The sequence below is a fragment of the Coenobita brevimanus genome, chromosome 67, assembly GCF_032717465.1.
Source record: "Coenobita brevimanus isolate Jiangsu-jjx chromosome 67, ASM3271746v2, whole genome shotgun sequence".
Taxonomy (NCBI): domain Eukaryota; kingdom Metazoa; phylum Arthropoda; class Malacostraca; order Decapoda; family Coenobitidae; genus Coenobita; species Coenobita brevimanus.
The window spans coordinates 32,735,480-32,763,303 of NC_137020.1; the positions used below are offsets into that span (position 1 = coordinate 32,735,480).

At 41.9% G+C, this 27,824-nt stretch overlaps 1 protein-coding gene across 1 annotated transcript; it reads left to right on the forward strand.

The window, feature by feature from the left end:
• The first annotated feature begins 967 nt into the window (after window positions 1-967).
• LOC145405615 (putative cytochrome P450 6a13) lies at window positions 968-13,856 on the forward strand. The gene is made up of 9 exons (XM_080276942.1): window positions 968-1,210; window positions 6,224-6,385; window positions 6,862-7,044; window positions 8,500-8,646; window positions 11,172-11,361; window positions 11,738-11,894; window positions 12,220-12,345; window positions 12,913-13,106; window positions 13,564-13,856. The coding sequence occupies exons 1-9, from the start codon at window positions 968-970 to the stop codon at window positions 13,854-13,856; spliced, it is 1,695 nt and encodes a 564-aa protein (XP_080133068.1).
• The last annotated feature ends 13,968 nt before the right edge of the window (window positions 13,857-27,824 follow it).

Consider the following 27,824-nt stretch of genomic DNA (forward strand, 5'->3'; position numbering starts at 1 on the left):
GCATCGTAAGAGTATATAATGCCTCGTGTGTCTCCCCAATACAAACTGTGTTGGTAAAGAAAAAAAATATCATCAAGACAATAACAAGGTGTATGCAAAATTAATCGCTAGGGAAGAGACGCCACGAAACCCCTAATATGAATACGTATACTGATAAAAATGTCATTAGCGTCTTCAAACCGGGGACGCCTAATTCATTCATTCTTGCTGTTGCCAGACTATTTCCTCTGACTCTTTACTCTTGCCTGACAAAGATCCCTAACGTCTTTCAGCTCAGTGGATGGCTAGGCGTGGTCAGATCTAGAAGCTTAATCTGACCAGAAACCAAGAAGACACATTGCTACCTCAGACTAAGACTCATCGAATTTCATGCAACCACGAGTTAGCATTCAAGTTTTAGGAGTGGCCCAGTACACTAGGAAAAAGTGATTTCTTGGAAGCTTACCCAAAACAGCTAAAAAAAAAAAAAAATCAAGGGGTAAACGAAGATACTGTGGTATTTACCAGTGGTGTGTACTAGTGACAGTAATATCCAGAAAATATCATCATTACCCCAAAACAACTTCACGGACAAACTATATAATGTTGTCACCGATTTTCAGAGATTAATGAACATCCCCAGTGAAATTTAAGTACATGTGGCACTTTATGTATGGTGTGACAGTGAGAAACAGTTGAAAATAAAAGGCTCTTGGTGTATCTATGTTAATGTCCAGTGCACGAACGATAATAACTTCCTGAGTATAACTATCACCAAAAATAAATAAATAAATATATAAAATACACCTGTCTTTTGACAATTATATCTGGGGTAATATCGGGAGTGATAATACGATCCTTTAAGAACTATTATTATCCAAAACATTTTCAAGAATATTAATTTATGAGGACTTAACGGTGCCTTGGTGATATAAGTTCCTGATATAATTCCTACACAAGACAGCTTCAGTAAATCCTGCTTTTCAAAATGGCCGAGGTTTACAGCACTGAAGAAGAGGAATGTTTACCTCCTGCAGTAGAGTCTCACCCCGTCTTCCCTACCTCCCTGCTAATCACCTCCCTCCTGCTACTGTCCTGCTGCCTACTGGTGTACCGGTACTTGCGAGAGAGACACCGGTACTGGGCAGAAAGAGGGGTACCATGCCCTCCCGGTACCACCTTACTGGGTCATACCTTCAGTCGTATGGGCCTGACGCGACCCTTCATGGAGGTGAGAGAGAGAGAGAGAGAGAGAGAGAGAGATATGCATGCATAATATTATACGTGAAACAATGGCAGACCAACGACAACTAGCCCCAGGACGTGTGTTGTTCCGCTGGCAGTGGTGAGAGTAATGCGCTAATTCCTTGTGACATTTGCCGTCATGTTAACACTAAATATATACTTGTTCAATGACGTATAGCTTTAAACAAAAACCCATATCCTGATTTAGTGTTGCAAGACCACAGTATTCCTTCTTGGGTATCATGAACTAAAAGTATAATTTGGGAAATCATCGGACCTACAATGTCGGCCTCAGGGATAAGAGACTGAATAGGAAAGCTGCCAGAGATCGAGCAGCATGGACAGCCGCCATTAGATGACCAAGGCCGACGCATGCAAGCATGATGGAGCCTTCAAAAACGAAACGAAACTAACATCTCCATTAGATCTACCACACTCCTCCTTGGCGGAGGTTTACAATCTCGGATTGCTCTTGTTCCTCCTGGGTCTCTGTACCGATTCAGTTCAGTTCAACTGGTCGTCGGGGTTTAGCCTTTTACCCTACCTTACCCCATCCAAGGCTGAGAAAAGAGGCATGGAAGGTGTGGATGATATACAGACACAAGAACAGAAGGTTAGGTAGATAGATTGACAGACAGAGTTTTTTTTTTTTTTTACCACGTTCTCCTCCCTGTACCCCCATACTGTGTCACACTTTCAGTGGTATAGGGGTGGGGTGAGGCGGTACAGAGTGGCACTATTTTTCACCTTCCTGTTAGTCTTAGCACAGTGAATTTCTAACCTAGTGAGATTACCACTGCCTGGACTCCCGATAAACTGCCGATTTTGTGGGTCAGACATGTGAACACAACAGCAATGCTCTTACTGTTGTTGATGGTGGTGGTGGTGATGGTGGTGGTGATGTTGTTGATGTTGCTTTTCCTGTTGTTGTTGGTCACTAAGCCCAATACACTCAGAGGGCCAAGTATTGTGCTGTATACAATCGCCTGGAGTGAATATCAGTACAAATGCAAATTACGTCCTACGACTGAAGATATCAATTGAGAATGCTTGTGAAAATTCCCCGAGATTATTAGAACTGGCTGGGGTTACAGGCAGAGGTAGGGGTGAAATGAATGATGCAATAAGACTCTTCGCTTCCGTGCTCATCTCCGTAACTCAGGGGGCTATATGGTTTACTTTGTTTTGCGGTGCTTATTCTTGCCACCGATGGATGAATGTAACTGGCACAGGATCAGCATCACGCCCATGCCCTTACTCTTTAACTCTCACTATACCTACTTTACTCAAACTTGGAGCGGTAGGTGATGGCGACCATCATCTACTCACCTGATGTGCTGTCTACTTCTTCATTTACCTTTATCACTCTATTCCTGTCTCTGCCCTCCTCTCTTCCTGACATTCCCTTTCCTTCCTGTCACATTTTCTTATTCTTCATTCCACTTAAGGTGCTGTACACTGAGTGACAAGTCTAATCATTTCCTGTTACCCAAGAAATCATTTACAGCGCTGGTTGGTACCCAAATAACCAGATCATGGGGTGAAGTGGAGCCTACTATGGTGCTCCCATTAAATGGATGAAGAGACAAATGCGGCATCCACTCACGACCAAACCTCCACACTTTTCTCAGAGCCTTGCCACAGCCACAAGGGACGACCACTGCAAGGGACGGCCCTGCAGGGGCTGTTGCTTCCCAGTGGTTGACTGTCAGACAGACTGCGGTTGACCAACAACAACACTAATTTGGCCTAAAACTGCCATCTCTCCATCTCGAAGGCTCAGTTATAACAACAGGTTATCACTAGAATATGATGCTAGTCGCGAAGAAGTTTTATGAAAATGATACCAGTACTAAGCCGTATGAAATAAGTTGAAGCAGGACAAAAATCTGGGTCAGAGTGTAAATCCTCCGTATATAGGTTAACAATTCCATCCTTACCACCGCTGAACGAGCTTAATCATCACAGCAGCGGGGCCTTGTCGTCATAGGGTTAAATTCGCCGTTGGGTTCAATAGGTCAGGGCCTCTACATGCTTACCATACGGGTTACAGAGTCCACTGCGGCATAAATTAGTCTCACTGGCCCGTATTCTCCTCTACCTATATTGTGTAGCGGTGTGGTACAGTGGTATGATGTAGGATAGGATGAGGGTAGAACGCTGAAACAGTGATTGCAGACAGATGGTGTGGTGTAGGATAAGAGGTGGGCTGGACGGTAAAACGGCAACTAGACGGTGTGGTGTGGTGTGGTGTGGGATAGGAGGCAGGACATTGAAACAGAGTGGGTGCAGACAATGGTATGGTGTAGGATAGAAGGAAGGTAGGACGCTAAAATAGTGGCTGAAGACGGTCGTGATGCAGGTTAGGAGAGCAGGACACTAAAGTACAGTGACTGTAGACAGTGGTGTAGTGTAGGACACCAGGACGGTAGGACGCTGTATTTGCACTGGGACACTTTGAATGACTCACCTGTCACATCTATTCAAATTATCAAACACACTAGGTGTACGGAGAAGGGTAATTAATATGTCATGTGGTAACTTCCCAGCACGCATGCGCGCAAACACACACACACACACACACACACACACACACACACACACACATACACACACACACAAAGATTAATAGCTCGACGGTGTGACTAACCATGAATCAATATCTATCCACTTCCCGGGCAAGCATAAATCCTGGATAGCTACCTACCTAACAAATTCCCACCATACAACATTTAACATAACATCACATCACGTACCTCAAGCAGGTCCAAATCGAGCTGAAACTGATGTATTCTCACATTAACGCAGTTCAGGATGTGGACAGCCTTTTCTCCCGGCACAAACCACTTCCCGGCCCATTCCGTTGCCTGCAAATACAGAAAACAGTCACATGCTCGTATATACAAAACGAAAGTCCCCTCTCAAGATGCATCATTGCCGAGAGCGCGTGCCACTAGTACACTGCATAGCTCACATCCTTGGAAAACTATATGTCTGTCTGCCTGTGTGTGTGTGTGTGTGTGTGTGTGTGTGTGTGTGTGTGTGTGTGTGTGTGTGTGTGTGTGTGTGTGTGTGTGTGTGTGCGTGACTGTAGTTGAGAGTAAAAGCGACGCATATCACCACCCCAAGGTCAATAGGCATGATCTCAAGTCTTCATATCATCATCGTCATCTTCACAAACCAATAACAAAACAAAAACAAAAAAAAAGCGAGGCGGGACAACTAATCTTCAGTATAATCGTCACTATCATCATCTTATCTCTCTTGGCATCACCATCGCCTTCAGTTTAGGAATGGGGGGTGGGAAGGAGGGAGAGGGAAGGGGTGTAGACAGACACAATAACTTAGGGCATTTGCATTGCTCTAAGATGGATTCGTGCCCAGCTAACAGCCATTGAGTTTGTGGGGGGGCAACACTACGGTCCTATATCTTTTTCACTGCACGTCGTCGTGGCCAGCACCAAACTCTGGTATTTATCTCCTGTTACAGCTCAGCATTCAAGATGGAGAGATGGCAATTTCAGACAAAGTTCAGGTAAAATGCATGTAACATTATAATCTAGTGTTATATCTTCTAACAACTCAGCATTCAAGGCGGCGAGATATTTTTGGGCTCAGTTAAATTTTTAAAATGGGTAGAATCATATCTCTAGTGTTAATCTGTTGTTGCAACTCAGCATTCAAGAGGAAGGGATGGCAATTTTGCACCTAGTCAAAGCAGAGTGTAGTTATTCTACTGTTAAAGCTCGGCATTCGAAATGAAGAGATAACAATTTTAGGCCTTGTCAAAATGAAACGAATATAGAAAGGATGTCACCGGGAATCAAGGGGCTCAAAATCGCTTAAAAATACTGTCCAAGATATCTTGTTTAAGCCCCTTCTGTTTATCAAGGTGCCTGAAGTACTCTCGTGAGATTGCAGGTCCCGGTTGCTGTGGGAGTTCCATGTGGTTCATCAGTGTTCATTACTGATAGAAATGAGATTGTGGGGAGATATTTAACAAGTGGAGATATGCAGTCTTGGAGTTTGAAAATGAATGTGACGAAGGCGAAGGTTACAGGCGTTCTTGTTGCTGGATATCAAGTGGACTGCAGTAACACCGGCCACTTTAAACAGGTGCTCCCAGAGATTTTTTTATTGAGGTTATGTTGAAGGACTGTGTCGTTAAAGCGAAGTTCACGAGCTTGTAAGTTTCATGGTGAGATGTGTAAGGTTGTATGGTTGTGAAATGTGGAAAATATGTCCGCAGATCTATACACAATGAAACTTGAAAGTAGCCGGAGAAAACGTCAACGATAGTATCAGCCATTATTGATAAACCAACCTCCGTCCAGTTTCTTTGGTGGAAGTTATTGATAATACGGACTTAGCTTGCTGTTACACAATCTCACAGATGGCATACCTCCGCCGACTCCAGTAAATTATTTATTTCTGCAACCGGATCCGGATCCACCTCAAAATTTAATCAGCTCTTCCTTGACTCAATGTCCACCTATCGACCACATTTCATTGCAGTCTGATGACTTTTTAAGATATCTTGTTCACAAACTGACAGTCAAGCAAACACGGGTGAACTGTACCCTCCTCCAACTCTGCTGGCGGAGATAAAGCATGGCAAGTCGGATGTGTACTACACGCAGGGTCTGAACAACGTGCCATGGTGGTGATGACGAGGACGACAGTAACAACTAGAAAGCACTCACAGTGCGCATACCTCCGTCAATGCACTTGCAGGATCCGGATCCGCCCAATCTAATCAATTCATTCTTGGCCCATGGTCCATCCTTCCACAAACTTTCACTGAAAGTCACTGAGAACTTTTGGAGATATCGTGTGGCCAGACAAACATGGGTGAATACATAACCTCCTCCAACTTCGTTGGCGGAGGTAATAATGTTGATGATTATGATGACAACATGACAATGAAAATGACGAAAGTGATGCTCTGACATTGCACCGAGTATAATCACACTTTCATTGCCATCTCTTTTCTTCACAGTTCTTCGACGAGCTGTACTACAAGTACAATGGGCGAGACTTCTGTGGGTTCTACGACATGCTTAAGCCGGGTCTCTTCATCGGTAACCCGGAGCTGATCAGGAGCATCCTCGTCAGGGATTTTGACCACTTTGCGGATAGGAGGACGTTCGATTTGGCCAAGGTAAATTACTGTAGGAGTTAATAGCTTGAATGAGTCCACTGTTATTTTACTCCAGTTTATCATATGTAAGACCAGTGCCAGAGTCAGAGTGGATGTGACTGTTTTACTACAATGAATGAGACTTTTAGATTAGCTGCCAGACAAACTGAATTAGGTTGGCTAGGTCGAATGAGCAGAAGTTAAACAATTATGGCATTAACCGCGTCGATTTGGTCAGAAGCATGTCTAGGATTTACAAACACTGGATGGCCAAGTCTAATTATGGGGTAGTCTAAGAACTCTCAGGTGACATGACAAACTTCATGGATGCCAGTACCAGCTCTGTCACCCCTCTGTTTACCTCAATTGGTGTAGTCGGTTGAGTGCAAGCAATGAAACAAGACTCGTGCGTTTACCTCAGCGTCAAGGCAGAAGCCACAATGTAACCACTCTGCTACAGGTTAAAACAAAAACCATACCTACCCGCTGTACTACAGGTGAACCCCATCGCCAACGACATGCTGACCAACGCCCGTGGGTCACACTGGCGTCACATCAGGAGTGTGGTGTCGCCAGCCTTCACCGCCACTAAGACGAGGAGGCTCTACCCGCTGCTCATCACACACGCACACGCATTTGCCACACTCGCTAAGGACAAAGCAAAGCTGGGACATGTCGAGGTGGGTGATTCATAACCTTCATTAGTTATTTATGCACAATGACGGAGATGAGCACCGCTGCTAACTCCTCATTGCGTCTGACCCCACCTTTGCCATGATTAATTTTCAATATACTGTACTATTTTTTTTTTCCCCAGATTAAACACTATCACTCAACTCTCCCGCGATATCTCAAATCAATAAGGTAATCCCCCTCCAAGCACAGTATATATTATTGTCAAATGTATTTAGATTTAGTTTCACGCAAAATTATCATAAGCTATTAAATCAAACCAAACCCGACCTTAACACACTGTCTAATATCAGTTTCCTTGCTATATGCACACGTCATTCACCTTAAAATAGGTTTGTTGAGCTGGAGGGGTTAGATAATAACCTTCGTAGTTTTTTAGTCTCTAACCTTCATTAGTTCCTTTACAAGAGGTCTCCAGCTATATAAAATTATCATGTAAGTTTGTGGAGAGGTTAATGCATGCTAACTGGAGTAACTAACAGGCTATTAAACTACCTCCCCTACAAGAGGGAATGTTGCCTCCCTTGCATTATTTTACAGATACTTTTACGGCAAATGCTCAGACGAAGTTGCGTCCATTGTGCCACCTCTCCATGCCTTCCCTCAGGCTACACGGGCATCTGGCAGCGCTCATGACTGGAATGCCACATACCCAAATTGCAGAACTTTTGCCTATCAGAATTCTTTCATTCCCCGAACTGCATCTCTCTGGAACTCGCTTCCCCTGAGTTGTTCCCCCCCAAACTTCAACCTACAGCTGTTCAAGTCCAACTGTTACAGATTTCTTATGAATGGAGGACGCCAGTAATCTGGTGTATGGAATATTTCTTTTTTTTTATTCATCTGCTTTTCCTTCCTCTGTTATTTAGAAAAAATATACATTACCGCACTTCCCGAGAGACACCATCAACAAGACTATAAAAAATCGTTATATTTGATCATGTTACGCTAATGAAATAGGACATACAGTACATTTAACACTCCTATTGATAATCGGTAGCCTGTACGTGTAATGGCGGTTAAGATACTGTTTATGATTTATGGCAAAAAATTCTAACAATCAAACCATTACTGAAAGAGGACATCAATCACAACCAGTAGGCTATTTCAGAATCATTATATCTTATTTTTGTAATTTACGTGTGTGGTATAGCGGTAAAAAAAAATGGCTATTGCGGTAACGATATTAAAAAATCTTGATGTTCAAACCTGTCACTGAAATAGGACATACAGAAAAACAACAGTATTTCGAACAGCATCTAACAGCATTCAGTAGCTCAAACTATCTAACACATGCAGCATTCAGCAATTCAGAATAATATCTAACGTAACATTCAGCATTTCAGAATAATATCTAACGTAACATTCAGTGATTCAGAATAATATCTAACACAGCATCAGTAATTCACAATGCTATATCTAACCTGTGCATTTGTTAACAGGCACGTGAGTTGTGTGGTCGCTATACCATGGACACCATCGCCTCCTGCGCCTTCGGCATCGAATGTGACGCCCTGACTAGTGACGCATCATCCTTCCCCACCATGGCCGCTAGAATATTCCAACTATCACCAGTCAGAGCCATCAAGGTACGTTTTAACACATCTATAGTTTGTTCAGTTTAACATGACGGTTATTTTCGTCCTTTCACAGCTTAAAAATCCCATAGCTCGTCCTCCCCCGCCGTGGCACCAAGGATATTCCGTTTAATATTGGCACTGGGTTTATCTTGATCATTTTAAAGACACTGTTGGTATCTACAGCAGACCTTTCATCGAAGTCCGTTTTTAAGCACTATTGTCGGTATCCGCAATTTAAGGTACTTGTGTCATCTAATCACTTCCACAATAGGTCCGCTTTACAGCACTCTTGAAATCTAAGCTTAACCATTTATCAAGGTTCGTTTTAAGACTCTTGGTATCCACGTTTTCAGACAATGTTGGCATCTACGGTTTCAGAAAGTTGGCAGTCTACCCAGTCACGTTTTCACACATTTGGTTTCTAGACTGTCTATCACCTCCGTTTTAAGGCAATGGGTTAGACTGTATCAAGGCCACTTATCACTTTCTTTCGCTAAGTAATTAAAGAAAATTTGTATCTATCGACTGCATGAAGCTCAGTATGACACATGACTACTATCTGAGGAGGGAAAAGTTTGATGTATCCACCCCTTTTGATTGCCTCTCATCAACTGACTTCAGTAACTTCATTGAGTTTCCCGCCTAAAATTTGACTGCCTGATCCTCAGTACGGTTTTCCAAATTTATGTTTTTACGTTGATTTTGTGGTCATTAAATTACTCCCATGCTATTTTATGTGTGTTTTAAATATATCGAGTTGTTACTTATATATTTATTCACCTTCATGGAGGGAAGAGATATGTATGGTTATCCAGACTTTTTCTTCAGCTCATGAGATTACTTCTATATTGAACTGAATTGAAATATATATTGTTGTAAAAGGTACAGAGTGCTTGCTTTGATGTGTTTAACATATATTCAAGATTTTTTAAAACTCTAATTCGTATAATCAGCATTCTTGGCGGAAAATCAGAGACATTGTGACTGCCCTAAGTTTTAAGATTGATTGATTGCAACATTTTTCTTTCCATCTAGCCAGGGGGCACGATGGCTCAGTGGTAGAGCATCGGAGTCGTGATCGGGGGATTGTGAGTTCGAGCCTTGCCCGGGACTGCCGTGCCGGGAGTGGTAGCGCGCTCCTGTAACCTAGCGGGGCTATATGGCCATAGTTGCCTAGCTAGGGGATTAAATCACTTTTCCATCCAGCCATCATTCTTAGGATAATTGATTTACTGTCCCATTAAGCGTAGGGGCCCAGAGCTAGACTAGTCATTCCCGACATGTAAAGCAAGAACGACCTAGCCACTGAGCAGCAAACCCCATCCTTTTAGAGATCCGCAACCCACTGGACCACCAGGCGTCATTTGACCATATTACTAAATATCCGCCTTAGCAAATGGTCTCCTGGGTTACAGTAAATCATTTGACTTGTCACTCAGTGCAGAGTCACCTGAAAGCAACTTTACATCGAATGACTGGATGGTTGAGGCTTTCACCTGTCACAATTTTAGTTTTAGCCTAAGCCACCTACAGTATGGCCCTGCAGTTTTAGTGCATGACAGGTTCTAAAAGTAACCTATCTCGTATCCATTCACGACAATTTTGCGTACACTATCTCAGTTTGACGAAAACTGAACAGGCTACTACGGTAGATAAGGCTCAGAAAGTTATGTAACTGTCTATCAGCACTGCAATTATTTCTTATCAACTCAAAAGATAAGGCTGCACTTTATGGCTCTTCTCAGTGCATAATCACAAACTATAGATTGTAAAATCTTAAATATTTATTTTATAAATCAAATATACTTGTGGGATTAGGTTCCTAGCACTTTTTCCTCATTTGTTCATTTTTATATGCTCGTATGGCACTTTACTCTTTTAATGCGAGCACAAAGAACCTCTGGATCTGTTTGGTCTGTGTAATCCCCTTGCACACCTACAGTTGCTATACAGTGTCATGCATTTGTTATAACCTGACAAAATTCCCTTACCCCTTTCAGCTCAACAGATAACTAAATGTAGTCAAACTGTAGTTTTGATTTGACTAGTAACCAAGGAAACTCATTCTTACCTCATAACTCAGGCATATCAAATTGTAGGATGGAACTACAGTGCTGATAATGACCCATAAACTAGCAAAGGCAACCCATTCCCTATGCCTGCAGTTTACAAGTGATGAATTCCAGCTCTGCTGAAGAGTTTGGGGTCAGTGTACCTATGTAACTCCTAGTGTGTGTGCCTATGTAGCTCCTTCACTTTACAGATGTTAGCACTGGCAGTGGCTCCAATACTGGCAGAGACTGCCCACTCCCTCTGCCTGCAGTTTATCAGTGAGGAGTTCATTATAAAATGAGCTAGTGACAAATTCACTCTCATCTTAAATGTCAGGACCAACTGCCTAGCCCCAGGCTCCTATGCACCTCATGGTGCAATGAAGGATTGGATGATGGATGGATGGATGAATGGAGAAATCCTAGTTTTCAAAAGGACCTCTGAGTCTGTATGGTCTGTGTAACTCCCTTCTTCACCCACAGATGTTGGTATTGGCAGTGGCTCCTAAAATAGCTGAGGTGGCCCATTCTCTTGGGCTGCAGTTCACCAGCGAGGAGTTCCATTTCTTCCGCCAGGTGGTGTCACATACATTGAAGATGCGACGAAGTTCAGGTCTACATAGAGGCGACTTTATTGATATGCTGATGGAGACATGGAGGGATGGCAGGCAAGGTTAGAGAGAGAGAGACTCATTGTGTGGAGGGTAGTGGAAGAGATAAGCAGTGACAGAAGGAAGTAGAAATGGTGTCCCTTGGTCCTAAGGATCAGTTTTGAACGCAAAAATGAAAGAGCCAATGGCAGGGAGCTTACAAAAAAGTTGCTCTTCTCAGGAAGAACTGAACAAAAGAAAGCCAAAGTCATGTAAACAACTGGAGGCCATACCTAGATGGAAATACTCTGAAGACAGTCTCTTGTGGACCCATAAAACACAGCTTTAGTATATATAGTAGTGCTGCCCACCCATGTAAGGAATAGGGAATCCAGCCCTTACAATACATACTGATAGCAGAGTACTGTATTAGTATAACAACCACTATTACTACTGCAGGTCTCTCTGATGACACGATGGCAGCACAGTCCATCCTGTTCCTACTGGCTGGATATGACAACACAGCCAATACCCTGTCCATGGCCCTACATCTCCTGGCCCACCACAACCCAGTTAGGGCCAAGTTGAGGAGGGAAATAGCACACACCATTCTCAGGTATGAAGAGAAGGGAAGGCAGAAAGGGAGGGAGGAAGGGAGACAAGGAAAATGTGGAGAGGGAGAAACAGAGGGAGCTAAGGGTGAAGGGAGGCAAGGAAAAGAAACAGAGAGAGCTGGGCAGACAGGTTGAAAGGAATGTTTATAAAGAAGCAATGAGAAGGTCAGAAGAAGGCAGGAAGGGAAAGAAGGTGGAGGAGTAGAAGCAGGGTAGAAGGCAGAGGTAGAAGGAAAGGGGAGGGATAGAAACAAGGAAGAAGGCTGAAACAGAGAAGGAAGCTCTTATAATGAAGGTGTTGATCTGTTGCATGGTATCTGCACACAGAAATGGTGGTGTAGTGCCGCATGATGTTCTCACCTCACTACCATACCTGGATGCTGTGGTTAATGAGGTGCTGAGGCTGTACCCTGCTGCACCTGTCATTGAAAGGGTCTGCACCAAAAGTTACAGGTCAGTATCAGCATAATTATGAGCACCAAAAATATATTGCTGACTCATTCACACATAATGATGAAGTCAGGTAGAATCTAAAAATAGTGACGGAGAAAGTATGAAAGTGGCCGAGACCGGGATGGTTTTGCTCAAGGCCATCCCCTTCAGAATGAATGTCTGGCTGAATGTAGATATATATACAGTATGTAAAGTATGCATTATCATTCATCCATCCTTCTTCCAATCCTGTAATGCCCTACCACCAGGACAGGAAGGGCTAACACTTACAGCGAGGAAGACCAGTATCATGCCCCTGAGTACTGGATAATACAGTACAGTATTGTTAGCAATAAAGATCAATCTCTCATTGGGCTATAAACCTCATTGGAAACATCCAGGTGAGGTGACTTAACCAGTTGACCACCACATGTCCATTTCTTGGTTACAGTTACCACCCAATATTGTAAATGGTTTCTTGAGTTTCTTGGAGCATACTCATAGGAGAACCTTTGGCCTGTCACTTGCAGAATCACCTGTGGGTAGCATTAATCTCTCTAACATATTTTCTCCTTGCACTCCATACAGCCTGGGAGAATGTGGAGTGAAGGTGGATGTGGGTACAGCTGTGTTGGTACCCGTGTGGAGTATACACCGCGACCCTCACCACTGGCCGGACCCGCTATGCTTCAAACCAGAGCGTTTCCTCTCCACAGCCAGATGGGGCAAGCTATGTCCCTACACCTATCTACCCTTTGGCACTGGACCTCGCAGCTGTATTGGTAAGTAAAGAGAATGAGGAGTGGAGAGACTGAGTGAAATGAGAGGAGAGGAGGAAGGTGGTAGGAAATGAGAGGTGGAAAGGGGATGTATAGTAGAGGATTTAATATACAATACACACACCAGTTATGAAATACAGCAATCTAAAGTTTAATGCACAAAGTTATAAATATACCTTGTGATTATATACGTCTGAAGCTTAAAGTGCTGACTGTGAAGACTAACCAGAATACTGTATTCACCAGTTATATTACCTTAAATAATGAAATTCTACCTGTGCCTTGTGACGATTTTGATTATATACACTGATCAGTTATGTTGTCTGACACATCTAAACTTGCTTAATAAAATTCTAACTAAGCCTTTTGATGATTTAGGTTACATAAATTTTTTAGTTATGTTGCCTGTCATCCTAAAATTTGAATAATGACATTCTAATTAAGCCTTCTGGTGATTCAGGACTGAAGTTTGCAATGCTGAGTGTGAAAGCTGGGCTAGCCTGTTTACTGTCTGGGCTAGATGTGGTCCCCAGCCCCTCATCTCCCTACCCTGTGGAGCTGGACCCCAGGGTACTCACACTGCAGCCCAAGGAAGGTGTTTATGTTCACCTCAACACCATAGACCTCAAGAATGTTCTCCTTCAAGAAATGGTTTCCTTTCCACCAACCACACAAGAGGATCAATCTATCACACAGGAACTTGAAAAGTTGTTATTGTCCCAGAATAATCTAAATTTCAGAACCATACTCTAGTTTTAAACCTGTGAATGACATAAAACATTAAAAGTACCCTTGCTCCCCTACTTGCATGAGCTTTTAAGTTACCAACTTTTGGGGATATGAAGTTTTTTGAGGAGCATTTACTGTTATTTTTCGGCAAAATATTTTATACAGCATTGATACCCATATTTTGCCTTCACTGTAAAACTATGTAACAAAAGTTGCAATATTTACCAGCAGTGCTTTCTTAATACAAATAACCACATCAGCAACTAGGAAGGCACTGGGGTACAATATTCTACAATATTTTGCCTCAAGCATAAGTGAATTTTGACTTTAAAATTTTCTCAGTGACAACTGGTTCTCGGAACCAATTAGGTCTGTAAGTAGGAAAGCAACTGGTATCAATTTTTGTTCATATATATATATATTTTTTTTCCATATCTTCATGTTTGTAACTGTTCACTCAATCTGAAGATTGAAATGTATCATTTTTCATATCTAGTCATGTCCTCAGTATATACAGTTTAATATATATATAATGCTTATGTACTATCTGAAACAGTACAGTTCATTTTGTGCATTGTACAGTACAGTACTTCATTCTCATTCTTCCCATTTTATGTAAACTCCACACTTCATATCCTTCATCTCAACTACAGTTCTTTAGTATCTCATTTTTCCATACACTTAGTGCTGGAGAATTCCTTCATATGGTGGTACCAGTATAATGGAGTGGCTCCACTGACCAGGTATACAAAATTACAAATGTGCCACAGCCTTCTCCCTGTTACCAGAAAGAAGGATTGTGGACTGCAGGAGGGCACCTTTAGCCTGCAGTTCTTTGGGTTCATGTCCAGATAAACCTGGGGCCACAACAACAACAGCAGCAATCTTTACGCCCATCAACAGCAGGTGTGTATAATTCAGGTATCCCATTGTTTCTTTAGATTACAGCGTACAGGCGAAACTCGGGTATTCATTCCATTATATCTTTACACCCCTGACAGTATGCAGGTAAAATTCTTCATACAGTACTGAAGACTAGAGGCAACACCATAGAAGAATTATGGCTATGGCTTATCATGTATGGCTCAATGAGTGATGGCTATGTCATGATAAAAGAGGATGCAGAAACAGCACACACACACACACACAAAACACTACATTCAAGAAATTCATGAGAACTACTTCTGACCCTTTCTACACCTGAGGTAGCATAGAAATACCTACTTAGTCTACTATAAAAAGTTGTCGCCATACTGACAGAGTTTATGTCATGACACTAGGTATAAGTACCGTGCTATACACAGTTTAACAGCACAGTACTTTACAGTGAGGTGAGCATTGTGTGCAACTCTGAATCCTAGCAGCACATTTCCTATTTTTCACATACACTGATGCATCTTCCTCTGCTACTCTGGGTCACAGATTTGGAACTAAACTTATGTTACTTTATAAGCCTCTATGACAGGTTTATCTATTTTTACCTAGATGCCTTAATCCTGGAAGGGGTGGCCACAAACAAATCACCTGCATTTCACATTGTCCTCTGCCATCAGGGTCTCTAGGGGAGCAGGGGAGCTCAGTGGTAAAGCACTGGACTTGAGATCGTGAGGTCAAGAGTTCACGCCCCGCCCGGGTAGCTGCCTTTGCTGGGAGGGGTAGCGCTCTCCTGTACCCCTTGCAGGGCAATATGATCTATCTAGGTCTAGCTCAGGGGAAAAATAACTTTAAAAAAATAAATAAATAAAAAATCAGTCTCATGATCAATTATTCTGAACCTACCAAGTCAAATAATAATCCTTTTTCATCCTAAAGGCGACATCATCATCAGAAATTATTGCTGTCACCATGCAGGTCAATAAAAAGTTCCACTATGTTGAGAACATAAAATATTATTAAATTTAATTAAATAGTCAACTTGTTCAAGGTGGATACAATTTTGTAACAACAACGAGCCCTGCCAGTGGTGTTCAGACTGGTTGGGCAATACATCAATAACTGATGAAAACTCGCCTACATTATGATGTGACAGTAAGGGTGAATACAGAGGAATTTTTAGCTTGTATTTGTATGGGAGGATATACAGTATGCAAGAAGTTGCCTATTTACACCAATAATCAATAACCTAAGTGCTGTTTGACGAGCTCACATATGTCGGGAAAAATTATATTCTTGATTAATATATTTTCTATGTTTCTCTAAGTCTCTGATGCAACACTCGTGTCTGCTTTGGAGAAAAAAAAATTACCATATTCAGGTATCATGTTCAGGTGTGCCAAGGGGTGAACGTGGCCTAAACTATCACCTCAGTACAAATCCTGTCTAGAATATCTTAATATATGTATATATGAACACTGAACAGTACATAGTATAAAAAAAAAAATATATATATAGTATTACACTGCTTCTGGGAAAAGAAATTATCATATTCAGGTCTTCCAGGAGGTTAACATGGCCTCAACTATCAGATTAGTACAAATACTGCCTAGGATATGCTAATATATTTAAATATGATTACTGAACAGTACACATGGTTAAAAAAAAAAAAAAAAAAAAAAAGAAGAAGAAGAAGAAGGAGAAGAAGACAAAGAAACTCACACAGGGTTGGTCTGATACCTTTCAGAATATTTCAAACAATCTCCACCATAAAATATACCCAACAAACATTCTTTGTCATGGAACAAAAGTTCACTAATATTTCATCTTTTCTGCTTTTCACTTTCCTTTACTGGCCAAAATTCCTAAGCTGAGAGAGGCTTGGTATGTTTTCCTGTCCATAAATGATTCCCTCTGGTATAACTCTTCAAGGTGGAATGTGATAAACATTCCCCAAGTAAGAAGATGCACTGAATTAGATGAACTTTTATCTCTAAGTGTGTATAATCCACACAATAATTTTTTCTACCACATCTTTTGCCTCCAAAGTTCCATTCCTGCTCCTGCCATTCAGTAAAATGTAATGTTATATTAGATTGGATACAGCTGCGTATAAACACTGCAATGTTTTGTCAGTTAAATTGGTTTGGCTGACTAAGTTTTAATTATTCTAACTCATATAATGATATGACTTACAGACGGCCAGAAGGAGGAATGGAAATTTTAGAAACTATAATACAAAACAATGGAGACCCTGTAAATCACAAGTCACGGTATCTCTACTACCTTTACTTTTTAATCTACCAAACTTCTTAAGGCATTTTGCAAGCTTGAATGCCTAAAATATTTTAATACTCCTGGGTAAAAGAATGCTGCTTGTTTTAGAGGCTCAAGTTTAGTGAATTAATTAAATAAATAATTCAGGCAGAAATTCACTCAGACTATGGTAACAAATATAAATACGAGGAGGGTCATTCTTTAACGTTATAATTCATATGTAACAAAAATGTCAAGTTTGTTAATTTACAGCAACTGTATATAGATTTCTAATAGTCTAATCCATAATAATTCACTTACATGAATATTACATGAATATAATAATAATAGTCACTTTAATACCATACATGTGATGTACTGTATTTACAAACTAGATGGCCAGCTGGTGTGAATGGATAACTTACTTGTGGTAAAATAAATATGTCATGTTACTAAGCACAAACACTTTGTCTAAAACAACAGACTTGATGAGACACCTTGTAAATGCTTTACAAAAGTATACAAATTTATGCTCAATGCATTTAGGTCACAAACTCCTGCAACAAACAATTATTGTATATGTTATGCTATATAAATTATTTATCTAAAATGTGTTTACTAATCCTCGGCATAAGATAAACAGCATTAGTAAGATGTAACGTACTGAAAACATCAATAACAAACAAGATATTTCATTAGCCATTCCACAATGTACACTAGCTACATCACTACATAATGCAATACACCAGCTAAGTTTTCACAGCCTATACAGTACAATCACAATCTTTAATTGATGGCACCTCACGGTTACTCATATCTTACAGACAGTACTTTGTTTTCTAACTGTGACTACAGGCACACGTTATGCATCATCAGCCAGAAAAAACCCAAGGTAGAAATTCGCACAAGTATCATTCAATACAGTAAGACCTCACTATAACGGACTAATTGAGGTCCAAGCCATTCCAAAAAAAAGCGAAATTCCAATAAATGCGACATCCAGACTTCCCCTTGCTAACCCGGCCTATTTCTGATATATCAGGCATTAGTCTGGATCGCACTTATGGTTTTTAAACAGTTTTCACTACCATTACAGTATTACAATAATCCGATGGTATAATATATACAGTATAACAATACTGTACTGTGCACTGACAAATATGTCTTTTATTTTCCTTATTGCGGTGAACATAGGTGAAGTGGTCAGGCAGTCTGGACTGCTTCTGGCTTTATCAGACTTTTTCCGATATACAGTATACAAATTTAGTCCAGTAGCTCCTCAATTCCAATAAAAGCAAATTCCGGTCTCTGAAGTCCATTATATTGAGGTTTTACTGTACTGACAAAATCCTTGCAGTAATTTTGGAGATGATAAAATAAAAAGCTAGAGGGAACAGAGGAAAAAAAAAAAAGTGGAAATCCACTTCCTGCAAAATCGAACGCCAATACACACACGGTAAGTTCAGTAATAGGAATACATCATTAATTTCTTCACTATACCTGATATGTCTTTTATTTTACTTCTACAACTACCTAAAGCAACACTTTCTCTGTGACTGGAGCACCACCCTTTCCATCATCACTGTCACTCTTGGTTTTAAGTCGGTTTTCCATGTAGCACTGGTCAGACAGGTCCACCTGGCAGCACTCCACCTTCCTGTGCAATCTATTACACTGACTGTGAAGTTGTCAGCACGTTGGCTCCAGGGTTTGAATCCCAGTGCAAGCAGCTGGCATCACTCAATTAAGGTGTTCATCAACCCTTCATGGCTTGGTATGTAAACTAGGTAGGCTACTTAGGATAACATCCTGGGGAGGTTACTGTGGTAACTTGAATGATGCAGCAACCTTGTAGTCCAAGAAAAGACGTGAAAACCAGCCAAAGGCTCAAAAGGTTTAAGTTAAGGAGATAAGCACCAAGGCCAAGCATCCCACGGTGTCTGCCCCCACTTTTACCTTACCTTAACATTATACAATTCTGATGAGAGATATCCTAGTGGTCATAGGGTTACTGAGGAGGGGGTGGAGGGGGTGCCTGGCTTGGGTCAAATACCACTGGTTGTGGAGGGACAGCATTTGGAGGAGGTACATTTGGAGGAAGAATATTTGAAGGAGGCATATTTTGATGAGGAGCACAAGGAGGAAGAAAATGCTCTGGGGGGAAACTTGGAGGTGGACCCTGCTGAAGGGGAGGCGGAGGAGGGATGGTCATATTTTGCATATCTGTACCTGGATTGACAGGCAAAGGTGGTGGAGGATTTTGTGAACCAGAGAAAAACTGTGAACTATCCATTGAATCTGTCCTTGGACGTCCATCATGAGGATTAAATGGACCATGTGTATGATGAGGACCAGATGGAGGTGCAAAAAATCGTGGACCATCCATTGAATCCACCCCAGGAGGTCCTTCAGGGGGATTACATAGATCTGATGGGGGATTCTGCATGGGTGGTGGTGGGGGAGGGCAGGTCGGATCAGGGAAACCGTGTCTGAAATTCGGGAACCGGGGAGGACCACCAAATTGTAATGCTGACTGACGCTGAGACCAAACTGTGTGAGGAGGATGTTGGGGGTTGTGGCTGGGAGGAGGAGTGGAGAACAGAGAAGGAGAGGGAGAAGGAGGAGCAGAGAATGATGAGGAAGCCGAAGCACAAGGAGGATGACCTGGAGGAGGAGGAGGAGGAGGAGGAGGAAAAGAACGTGGAGGGGGAAATGTGGAGCAATTAGGTGGTGGGGGAGGAAGAGAACCAGGTGGTGGAGGAAGGAAGGAGCAAGGATGTGGAGGAGGGTGAGAGACTGGAGGTGGAGGAGGGAGAGGAGAAATGGGAGAGAAGTGGGAGTGTGGAGGTGGCATACAAGGATTCATTTTTGGGTGTGAGGAATGACCATGGGCAGCAAACCTGTGTCTCGGGCCCTGCCAAACCCCGTTACCACCGTTTCTTGGGCCTCGGAAGGGATTGTGGTGCCCCTCACGGTGATCTGGCCCTCGGAAGGGGTTGTGGTGCCCCTCACGGTGATCTGGCCCTCGGAAGGGGTTGTGGTGCCCCTCACGGTGATCTGGCCCTCGGGTACGTTTTCTCGAGGGCTGGAATTCGTCGGTGGATGAAGAATACTGGAAGGAAAAAAACAATCATCATCACCATTATTGTTATCATTACCATCACTACCAACATCATCATCATTACCATCTCTATCATCATCATCATCCAGACCTCATTTCCCATCCATGGACTGGGTGAGGTAGGCTGCAGACAGCAAAATAAATCCTATTCAGAATCACCATAACTATACATCACTAAAGCATATGTGCCACAAAACCTGCCATGGAACTCAGAATATGGCTCTCAATCACTCACCTCTGAGGGCTTGGACTCTCCACGTGCCCTGGCCTCCTCCTCATCATCAGAAAAGTCTACCATCTCGTGCTGTGGCACCTCATGGCCCCACTTGTTGCATGCATCACTTCCACGTTGCCTGTAAGAGAAATAACAAGACACTATCACGTGGAGAGAATGGAGACAGAAGGTGAAGGTATGTGACTGAGGTGGATGGTGAAGAGAAAGCTGAGGACGAGGTGGAGAGACGGGGTGGAGAGGTACATGAAGGGGTTGTGGAAGTCCAAGAGAGAGCTGCCTGATGGTGGAGGGCAGGGTGATCTGGAGGCGATTCATTTGTGGCCATCCCTAACAGGATTAAGGTGTCTGACAGCAGATAGATACACAGAAAGGTAGATCATCATCATCATCATTTAGATCTTTTCCCATGTAAAAAAGAGGTGAGGTACAGTTCAAAGAGCAAGAAACTTTAAATGCTGCAATTAAATACAGTAAATAAATGTAAGTAAAAAAGGGTAAGTCAATCCAATATCACAGCACATTTACAGACAATTTAAAACGAAAGCAACAAAAAATTACTTCATGAGCTCCTTGAAAAGAATGAAGGACTATAATAATAAGTGCAGGAGCATTATAAACATGATCATCACCTACATATACCAGTAACTGAAGGAGTTAAAGCTATAAAAATTTAGGCCAAGTTAAGGTGAAAGGGCTATACTGGATAAAAAAAAAAAAATCAGGGGAAAATGACTTCATGAGCTCTGTGAGAATAACAAAGTTCGTGTGGTCAGTGGATGGGACATACTAAACAGGCCCACCACACTTGACCCCTGCCTCCTGCATGTAGTTTGATGAGTTGAATTGCAGCTGCACTGGCCGGCCTTTTTCTTTTTTCAATTCACCTAGGACCTCACTCTCATCTTAAATGTCAGGACCAACTTGCCTAGCCCCGTGCTCCTACGCTCCTCATGGGGCAATGTGGGATTGGATGATGTATGTACCTCACAACAACAAATGACGAAGATAAAATTATTTGCAACGAGGGCTGCCTGTACCAGACGAGAATGGTACAGGGAAACAACTATTAAGGATGAAAATCTAAGCCAAGGAGAGGAAACACTAAACAAGGAAAAGAAAATGAAATATTATGTACTTCATAAGCTCCTTGAGGATGACGAAGTTGGTATGGTCAGTGGTAGGGGCATAATAAACTGCATCACCGCACTTGATCCCCGCCACCTGCACATGGTCTAACGAGTTGAAGCGCACCACATAGTACGGCTGCTGCACAGGGCCAAAAACATCGAAGACTCGGCCCAACGCTCGACCACCACACTCCAGAAACAGCACTGAGTCAAGGTCAACTGGCGGGACATCAGGATGGCCCTCTACCACCACTGTCAAAAAAAGATATTTAAGTAAGTCTCCATTAAGCTGCAGTTGCTTTTAAACTTTTTAGTTTCTTTCTGCTGGTAAAATATCTCACGGGCCGATGACACAGTTTCAGCAGAAGAAAACTGTTTGTTATTAGCTGAAACAGAACAATAAAAATGCAGCCACGGGAGGCTTAATGGTGTCAGTATTAACACTCTCTGGTTGCTGCACCAGGCCAAAAACATCAAAGACTCAGCCCAACCCTCAACCACTGCACTCCAGGAACATCACTGAGTCAAGGTCAATTAGCAGGAGGTTAGGATGACCTATTACCACCACTGGTTTGGAAAGAAACATAAGCCCTAATTATATGCATTTTTTAGTACTCCCTTTTTCTAGTGACAAAACTGGGCCATTCCCACAACCTGAATACAAAGTTGTGGCTGCATGAAATTAAATAGGTCATACTAATGAGGCGGGAATAAGTCTACTCGGGAACTAATCAAATTAATCTTCCAATCTGGCTACATCTGATCAATGAATCAGCGTTCACGGACCAGGGATGTATGCCAGGTGAAAACAAAGCAATTATGGCAAATCAGCTTTACAGGTTGAAATGCCTAAAGAAGAATGGGATAATTAAGAGCTAAGAGAACCATACATCAATGCCTCCCTCCACACTCACCCTGCTGCTCCACAATGCTGTAAATAGTGCCAATAATGTCTGCCTTCTCCTTGGGTACAGAGATGTGCAAATCCTCTATTGGTGGGAGATCGTCTACAGTCTTCTCCCCCTTCACCAGCAAGAATCTGTACTCTTCCTTCAGCTCCTTCATTCTGTGATTGGTGTCACTGTCAATGGAATGAAAGTGAGGGCGGAAATGGGACCGGGTAAGGATGAGAGAAGATGGGAGGGCATGGGAAAGGATGGGGGAAGAGGGATTGGGAAAGGAGGGAAGGGAGTGAAGAGGGGAGGTGAAGATGGGATGGGAGGAGATGAGAGAAGGCAAAAACAGGAGGGCAGTGACTCTTATTGGTTTATTACTGCTATCTTTATATGATTTTATTCAACTTAGAATAGACCTCTACATGCAAAATATCATCTAGTGTCTACTCTCCTTTCAGTTACAAACCCCTGTATCCTTCCTTCACCTCTTTCATTCATTGCCTGCAGTTGCTTTTCATGAGATATGAGTGGGTCATAGGGGTGAGTGGAAGGGCATGGCATCATCTGATTTTATACCAAACCATGGGAGGCATTACTGGTATTGTCCAATCAGAAGTGCATGAGCCCGGAGCAAGATTACTCATTCCAGACATTTGAAAGGAAAGTGACTACTTGCTTGCCAATGAAGTGGCATTCAGTAAACCCCAACCATTCCTTACATCTAAACCATTATGGGCCACATCCCACTGATGCACCTTACCCCATTAGACCATCAAGTGTCCAATGGTTGGCACTATAACACTAGTCATAACACTAACATAGTACTATATGTGGTTTCCTGGTTTACGTACTTTTTTTCAGATCCTGTATAATTTCTAGGCAGTGTTTCATCTGCAGAATTTTCTCCATCTGCACTCTCCTCAGATGAACTCTCCGACAACTCTGATGATGAACATTCTGAAGACAATTCCGAATCACTCTCCGAATCGCTTGTTCCACTCTCATACGTCGCCATGTACCTGTATCCACCTATGACATCCACTTCAAATCCCTGGTCCTCACACAGTTTGTCTGTTCCTCCCTGGGTGCACATTTTGGATGTACCGGTAACCACATTAGTCTGGTCTGGTAAAAGGCTATTCGTCACGCCTCCTGGACTACACCTGTCTGTGGATAGGGGACCAGCAGGGGATTTAACTAAGGTTCTGTCCTCATTAGCCTGAACTGCTGGTGAATTGCTGGACGTGGTTTCCACAGCCTCAGTACTGTCTAATTTTGTATTCTGTTTTGATATGGAACTCTCTTGATTTGATTTTGTATCTTGTTTTAATATGAAACTGTTTGAATTTGTGCCCTGTTTTGGTGTGGAGCAATCTGAATTTGCATCTTGCCTAGGTATGGAGGAGTGTGAATTTGTGTCTTGTCTTGGTACGGTGCATTCTGAATTTGTATCCTTTTTTGACATAGAGAAGTTTGAATTTACACCCTGTTTTGGTATGGATGAGCTTGAATTCATGGTGTTTCTTGGTATGGCACTTCCCAGGCTTCCCTCATTGTCATCATGGATGTCGCTGCTCTTTGCCATGAAGGTAGTGGTCATCTGTGCCACATCACAAGCTTGGCTTTGGCTGGTTGTCTCTTTGCCTTCCTGCTCTTCATTTTCCATACTGGCACTGCTGTCCTCACTATCAGATTCACCATATCCTGCCAGTAACGACATGCTGGTATTTGCCAAAGATTTCTGTGGTGAAATAAAGAATTGTGTTATAACAGGGAGGCAACACTTGTGAGCAAATGCATAACATGTTTGCTTCTTATAAGTAAAGCACCTGCATCTGTCTGTATTTGTAACTCGAATGAAATGACTCACAGAGTAAGCAGGCTACAAGACCCATTCAAATTAAACTAGCCCTGTACTGTAACCAAGTATATATTAAGCCAAACAACACATGCCTTGTCTGAGATGGGTGTTTTAGCACTGGTTTTCCTTGCCAGTGGTGGTTCCTACACGTCTTGTTACACTTTGAAGCTATAAAATCATTTTAAAGGATTAGACAAAAAATCTGAGAAAAGTACCGGTATGTCAAGTTTTCAGGACTATATGTATTATACATGCATAGTAAGGCCAATCAGTCCAAAAATACATACAAGAAGAATGTTATGTATACACTAAAAATAAACTGACAGAACACAGAACATGCTCCCACTGTATAATGTTATAAACATCAAAATCCAACACAAGAGCTATTAACACTGTATATTAAGTTTAGTTCCAAGGTAATGTTTACCTATAACAAACAAACTGTCACCTAATTAAAACTTAAATATATTTCATCTGTGCATAAAGCCCAATAAGGAAAATGCATCACCTAAACAGTACACTTGGAAGGAGTCACACCTACCTGGGAATATATGTTAGCTGTTTGGTCAGGCCAGGATGATGCAGATGGAGCAGCCATGTTTGGAGAGGACTGAAGACCACTGTGTGGGCCATTTTTGACACTTAGTTTGGAATCTTCAGTGTCCATTTTCATTGGTGTAGTGGTAGTGGTACCATTTGCATAAGAACTGACTTCAATACTGACTTGGGTTGTAGATTTGATCAAGGCAGCTGACAGAGCTTGATAAGTCTCCATACTGTAAGATACAGAAACTGAATTACAGTAATCCCCATGCTTTCTGGACGCCCACTTTCCGGACATCCCCACTTACCAGATATTTTGGTCCTGGGATCCAATATTCCCAAAATGGGCCAAAAATCACAAAAAATTCGAAAAAATTCCAATTTTTTTCCCACCCATAATTTGAACAGCTGTTACACCAAGGCCCCTTCACCCCTTCCTCCCTTCCCCCTCCCCTGTCAGGGTTGCCATTTGGTATTTTTCATTACCAAATGTGGGCCAATTTGGTCATGAAAAATTCGTTGGTATTGAATCAGAATAATGCATTACCAAACGGATTTTTCACATGTATGAGGATACACAGGATGGGGATGGTGGGTTATTTGCTCTCTCTGATTAATCTGCTGCCCTACATAGCATGAAAATAATCAACATGCTGTTAATTATAAGGAGACTGATTACATGTATTTCCACTTGTACAGTATATATAATTAGTGAAGAATAAACGCTAGCTTTATGAATTTGGTAATGAAAAGTTAAATTTGGTAATGAAAGTTAAGGAGAATGGTAATGTGGCTGTTGCGATCTGGCAACTCTGTTTCCCCGACATCAACACTCAACAGTTACTCCCTAACTTCGATTGTGAGTAGATGCTTATCACACTGGAAGTCACACGTGCTTGTTTTTTGTGAATAAACAGTGAATAAACTGCAATACCTCGCCACTAGACCACTTGGGAATTTACAGTGTTGTGCAGTGTTAAGAAATTTGAACTTAGAGTGCAAAGGATCAACTGTGGAGTGCAAATTGGCAGTTTAAACAGCCGTGGTGAAGTGATTAACAATGTGCAGTGTTAAACAATTATAACTCACAGTGCAAAGAATTAAGTGCAGCACAACATTGGATTACTGTACGTGCTTCAAGAGCATTTTCACCACTGCCAAAACCTTAGAAAGGCAGCCACAAACGTGCTGTAACTACTCTGGCTGAGGTAAAGTCACTTCTAATTCCTCATTCTTTGGTTCCTTTTCATTTATTTCATGCTTTATGTCCATTATTGGTGTGAATAGGGTCTTAAATAGGTTTAAATAGGTGCTATGCATGTCCAGTAGGGAGTTATTTAGGTGGCTTTCAAAGTTAGGCTGGGTTAGGGTCCAAAGTACCAGTCCAGGGGCCAGGGGCCCACTTTCCGGACATGCCTTTGGCTCTATCACATCGGATAGTGGAGGGATTACTGTATCTATCTATCTATAGCCCGACGCCCTAATCCTGCAAAGGGTGGCCGCAGACAAAACGCCTCCAAGTCGCTCTGTCACCCACCACTTGACTACCTCCCCCCAACTCACTCCCCCCTCCCTCATATACCTCTCAACTCCATCCCTCCACCTCATCCTTGGTCTTCCCCTCCCTCCACCTCACCTACATACACCCTCTTAGTCAGTATTTCATTCTCCATTCTCTCCACATGTCCAAACCACCTCAGTGTATTTCTCCTAATCTTCTCAACCACATCCACATCCATCCCACAATGTTCTTTCACTTCTTCATTCGTCAAACTGTCCCTCCATGTCACTCCACATGCTCCTCTCAAGTAGCTCATTTCCACTGCTAAAGTCAATGATAAGAGGTTTGTTTCAGCTAACAAAGTTTCCTCTATACAGTAATATGTAATGCCTGTTGATGATGATGGAGGCTGAACCTGAAATAAAGTGAAAGTCGATTAATTCTTGACAAAAATGCTAACATTCACCTTGTCTTGAAATGGAAATTGTGTCTCCATGTGATTCGCTTTTTTGTCAGTGGTGGATGTACCAAAATATCAATACCTCTATCGGCAATTTGCTATACGGGGTACTAGCAAGTATATGCTGATAATGATGGACAAGTAATGATTATTTTGAGTGCTAACAAACTTTTTTCCAATTTACTGAAAGTAAATAACAAAACTAATATAATGAGAAGTTTCTGTACTAGCATGGCAGATCTCTTACACAGTAAAGGGTTGTGTGGCCACAGCTTTCCTGTTTTAAGGTTTTCTTTTTACTTATGGTACACTGGGCCTTTTATCCATAATAACCAACTCTGCTGAGAATGAGATGCCCATCACAGGCAATCCTGGCTACGGAGGGTAACATAATGATGAGTCTGGTGAGAGGAACAGCAAGGTATGGGTTAGACTGGTGCTCATTTTGGAAGTTTTTACATCACCTCATTCATTTATTTTATTTTGACTTCTGGCTAATGTGATGGCATTTTTTATTGGAGATGTCCTTTTTTGATATTTCCCCCTTCCTTCCCTCCCAAGGCAAAATAAAGCATTTACGACAAAACTGATACATGGCATTATATCGAAAAGCATTTTTAAATACCCGGTAAGTCTTGCAAGATCCAGAGCACCACGCCATGCTCACAGGAAGTAATTTTCAAGACAATCATAAAACCATCATAAACATGAATTTCTGAAGAAAATCCAGTGGCTACAGATGACCCCCTCTTTGACAAGAAAATATTATAAATACATTAGAAAGGCCATTTCGCCATTATGTGCCACACAAAAAAAAATATACTGTTCAAAAAAATATGGTAACAGGAACTCTTCTGCTAAAACAGATGTACTTATATTTCGAGGGCATTGACAGTTCCATTTTCTTTCAAAGAAATGATAATAACTTAAGATGAAATACTCAGAAAATCTTCAAGAAACAAGTCAGAATGACTATAAGAAAAAACTTTTTCTCTCAAAGGGTAGTAGACCTGTGGAATAAACTGCCAAATTATGTTGTACACTCGACCACGGTAAATCAATTTAAGAAAAATTATGATAAGTTAATGAAAACCCAATCAGATTAGAATATACGTAGAC